The following is a 4543-nucleotide window of genomic DNA, read 5'->3' on the forward strand; positions in this document are numbered from 1 at the left end:
TATTACAAGAATATTTATGTTTATGCTTAAAAGTAAGTGGAATCTGTAAGCACATCAACAAAATTCTTTGCACTCGTTTCCACACCACCTGTGAGATAGAGTCCCTTACGCGTTTTAGTTTTCCCTGGAAGCCTAACCCACTATCTTTACAAAAATAGAACGACTTAAATAAAAAATAATAATAAATGTATACTTACTTACCAAAGGCGAGGGGTAGTGAATTTTCACAATCTGGATATTTGGTCACAAGAAAATCCTCATGAAATTTGGATAAGATCTTTTCAACACGAATTTTCTGTGGACGTGTGGCTCGGAATAATTCGCAATAAAGTTTGTGCACCTTTCTTCTTGCCACTTCCTCTAAATTTCCAGTCATTTATAAACTTTCTAGAAAACCATCTATTTTAATTATTAGAGGATGTTCCATTAAATATACGACAAAATAGCTGGATACAATGGATGGTGCTCCTGAGCATTCTGGGAGAATAATATAAGAATGGCTTAATGAAAATTATATGGGGCGATGGATAGATAAAAGACCAAATGCCAATGTCAACCATAATGGTGCAGAGGGTCCAGTGTCTTGACCAGCCAGACTGCCATATCTAAACCACCTGGACTTCTATGTTTGGGGTTATCTGAAAAGTTTATTCTACTCCAACAGATATAAGACCACAACTACTGTAACGAATAGAAGAATAGAATAGAATGAATTAAAAGAAAACCACCACATGATATTAGCTCCAATTAATTCCATTAATAGAAAATGTCAGAAATGTATCGATGTGGGTGGTTCGCATTTTGAACAATTGTTGTAAATACGTAACGTTAATTTTGTTTCTTGTTTAGTTGCTGTTGCTTGGTAAATATATTTCTATTATTATTTTGATTTAAATTGTTCTTATTTGTAAAGAGTATTAGGCCTTCAGGGAAAACTAAAACACGCCAGGAACACTCACAGGTGGTGTAATAAGATTGTAAATAATTTTGTTTATGTGCTTACAAATTTCACTTACTTTTAAGCATAAACATAAATATTCTTGTAATATTATGGTTAGAAGTGTCTGCCACAAAGGGATTGTATTGGTATGAATAACATGAAAACGGCGAATCTTAGGAAAAAAATTAAAGTCACCTTTCTTACGTATTTTGTGCATTAGAATATAAATTTGTTACAATGACTTGTAAAAAATGCAGTGGCGTAGGTTTTTTTGTAAAAAAGGGGTGACCCTTGTCCAGTTGTACACCACTGGTTGAACTTTTAAAGCTCATATTTTAGGGAATGTAAGGTCTACTATCGTACATTATCTATACCAAATTTTATTGACATCGGTTAATAGATTCCGGAGATATAAACAAAAAATCAATTTTTTTTAACAACTTCAACACCCTGTATCTCTAAAACGGGGCTGTTCCAAACCAATGTTTATAAGGCAAACACATATTATTTTAAAGGGATCTATCTACCCTCGAAGTTTCCTGCATAAAATTCGGACCACCCTGTATAACAGTAGCAGTTTTAACAGAAGTGCTACCACAAGTCTTTAAACAAGAATGAAGAAGAGAACGATGTATCTTGCGAAACGTCAAGTAGTCTAAACCGACATTGTGGTTTTCAAATTGTTGCTAAATTACTTAAAAGATTATCCAAAACATTCAAGGAAATACAAAAATTAATTATGTAATAACAACTTAACTAGGGATTTTTTTAAAACTTCTCAGATGTTGATAATTTGAATTTTTAGATAAAAAAAATATATCTTATCTTTTAAAACGATATTCAATAGATTCAAGAAGATAAGAAATGTATTACCATTATGATTCTTATTAGAATATAACTGAATTAGTTTGTTACAATATATTATCAAACATGAACAAGCTGTTATTTATTGGTTTAGAAGTAATTTTAAGTGCAAGGTAATTCCTTTAATAATAATAATTATATTGATATTAATTATATTTTTTTAAATTTTTTAGGTTAGGTATATTAATCATTTCTTTCGTTGATTAAATTATTTAAAATTTCAACATTTCTCTAGCACAGCACTAATTTATTATTTATTAATATTAATTTATTATTTAATTTATTAAATTGTCATTCTTCACAGTGTCAACAATAATCTTCCAAGTAAAAATGAATTAAATGAAAATACCATAAGACAAATAAGATATAGAACTTATCCATAACTTTTATTTTACAATTAAATTATACATCGTTTGTAAAATTGTGAAAATTCTACCTAACATATAAATAAAATAAATTGGCTCTTTGCAGGGCATTTTCCTCTTTAGATGCAATGTGAAAAATGAGCCAGTATTGTTATATTTCTGTAAACTCAGTTCTTTCATAGAAAAAATATGTTACAGCTTTGTTGTCGGAGAAAACAATAAAACCTTTCCAGATAATTTTATGTTCGGAGTAGCTACATCAGCGTACCAGGTAGAAGGTGGATGGGACGAAGATGGGAAAGGAGAAACAATATGGGACTATTTAGTTCACCATAAACCCACTTACGTAGTCAATAATAACACTGGTGACATAGCGTGCGATTCTTACCATAAATATGCTGAAGATGTAGCACTTGCTGCTGACCTAGGAATAAGGCACTACAAGTTTTCCATATCGTGGTCAAGGTAAGAATAAGTGTTTCTAAGAATACTTCTATTTAAAAAAACAAAACAAAGAAATTAAGTCATTGTTTTTGTTTTTATTACTTTGTCTTGTGTCCATGCGTGGACAGCCGTGTACCTGGCGTTAGATGCTTAAACTAGGTAAATAACAATAATTTCGAGGATTTACCAAAATAGTATTGCCATCATGGCGATATTGGGAATATCTGAAATGTACAAAATTTGTTCACCTTAATGGTACCGTCCAGTAGCAAATGGTGCTCAATTTGAACATTTAGGCACGGTACTTTGAGTCTTGATTAAGGCTTAATTAACTAATCAGGCAATTAGACTGTGATTATACTTTATAAAATAAATCAGAATATGTACAGTCTAATCGCCTGATTAGTTAATCAAGCCTTAACGGAGACTCAAAATACCGAGCCTTACTGTGATATTATGGATGTTTGTTAAATGTTATAAATTAATGTAAATGTTATAAATTGTTTCTGATAAACATGACATTTTTCTGACTTTAGAATCACTTAGACATAGAATGAAAAAGTTTCTAAGGTAAATCACTTAATTTTTAGATCGTTAGTACAACAGTAATATTAAACCGAATTTAGAAAAACAAACTATCCAGTTCTGATGAAAAAATGTGGGTTATTTAAAAGTATATTTCATGCTCTCCTTGATTTTACATTTACGTAACTAAAATTTAAACATAGGTACTGAAATTAAAGAAATCATTACTTACTTTCTTGTTCTAACTAAAATGTAGTAGTATATTCCATTAGGAAATAAGAATTTTTCCGTGCACGTGTGACAAATTCTCGTGTGAGGCGAAGCCGATAATAAATCTTATAAGGGGCAGAGACGGATCCGTATTTTATCAAATATTATTAACAAATTCAGTCATAGGTGGATCATGTCATTTGTTTAAAATGTGGCAGATGACACATTAGTTTTCCAATAATTACAGTTTTATCAGCTTGCATCTTTCAATTTAACTATACTAGTTATAAGTTTTAGTATTGGCAAATGCAGTCTATAATTTGTTCTAAGAAAAAATGTTCATGTTCATATAGCTGTTCATTACTTCAGATAAGCAGCCGTACTTTCTTGTTGAGCAGACTTAGTTATTATTAACGTCTAACATGGCAGGTACAGTTCTTAGGCTTGCTGATAACTGATGACTGAATGATTTAAAGGAACGTAGAATGCGAATTAAATAAAATTATACAGTGGTTTCAATACAACAGATTTACGTTAAATTTTGATAAAAATACTTCCCTTTTGCTTGTTATAGTACCAATCTACTTAATATAGGTCCTAATATAGGTCCTAAAAAAAAAAAGTTGTCTGTACGTTTCATGCGACATTATCCGTAGTATTTTTGTCTCCTGACCACAAATCCGGTGTCATAATTGAGCTATCACATCACAGGAATTTCCTAACCTCAAAAAAACAGCTCAAAAATAGCAAAAATTCACGTCATTTTCTTACGACCCTGTAGCAAATTTTGATTTGTATATTATGCCGATTATTAAGCATATAAATAGTAATATAACCCCAAAATTTCGCGATTTAATATTAAACCGTTTTGAAGTTATGCAATAAAAACTGTTTCCCGAGTTGCCCCTTCAATGGATTGTATCTCCCTTAGGGCCGCCACTGACAAACACTTTACTAATATTTTCATCATATTCCGACACGTTTTGCATACCCTCCAATTTTGAGTACTTATTTCGTTAACACCTTCTTCTTCTTCTTCTACTTCTAGTGGTTGGTCCTAATAAGTCCCATAGCACTGCGGCCTGATTAGGCCTATTGTCCGTCCCACTACTAGTCTTATTCAGCAAGTAGATTTGTCCTTTTTACAAAGTCCAAAAGCTTCCTTGCTGACACTTCTCTCAGTTCCTTGGGTTCC

General features: G+C 31.5%; 1 protein-coding gene across 1 annotated transcript; it reads left to right on the top strand.

The window, feature by feature from the left end:
* Positions 1 to 1833: 1833 nt before the first annotated feature.
* On the top strand, positions 1834 to 2634 carry LOC111692846 (myrosinase 1-like; the record flags this gene model as incomplete). The annotated part of the gene is made up of 2 exons (XM_023456970.1): positions 1834 to 1917; positions 2368 to 2634. Coding segments are annotated over exons 1-2 (314 nt in total), but the record flags the coding sequence as incomplete, so codon positions are not given.
* Between the last annotated feature and the right edge of the window lie 1909 nt (positions 2635 to 4543).

Source organism: Anoplophora glabripennis, unplaced genomic scaffold, assembly GCF_000390285.2.
Source record: "Anoplophora glabripennis isolate ALB-LARVAE unplaced genomic scaffold, Agla_2.0 scaffold4092, whole genome shotgun sequence".
Classification (NCBI taxonomy): domain Eukaryota; kingdom Metazoa; phylum Arthropoda; class Insecta; order Coleoptera; family Cerambycidae; genus Anoplophora; species Anoplophora glabripennis.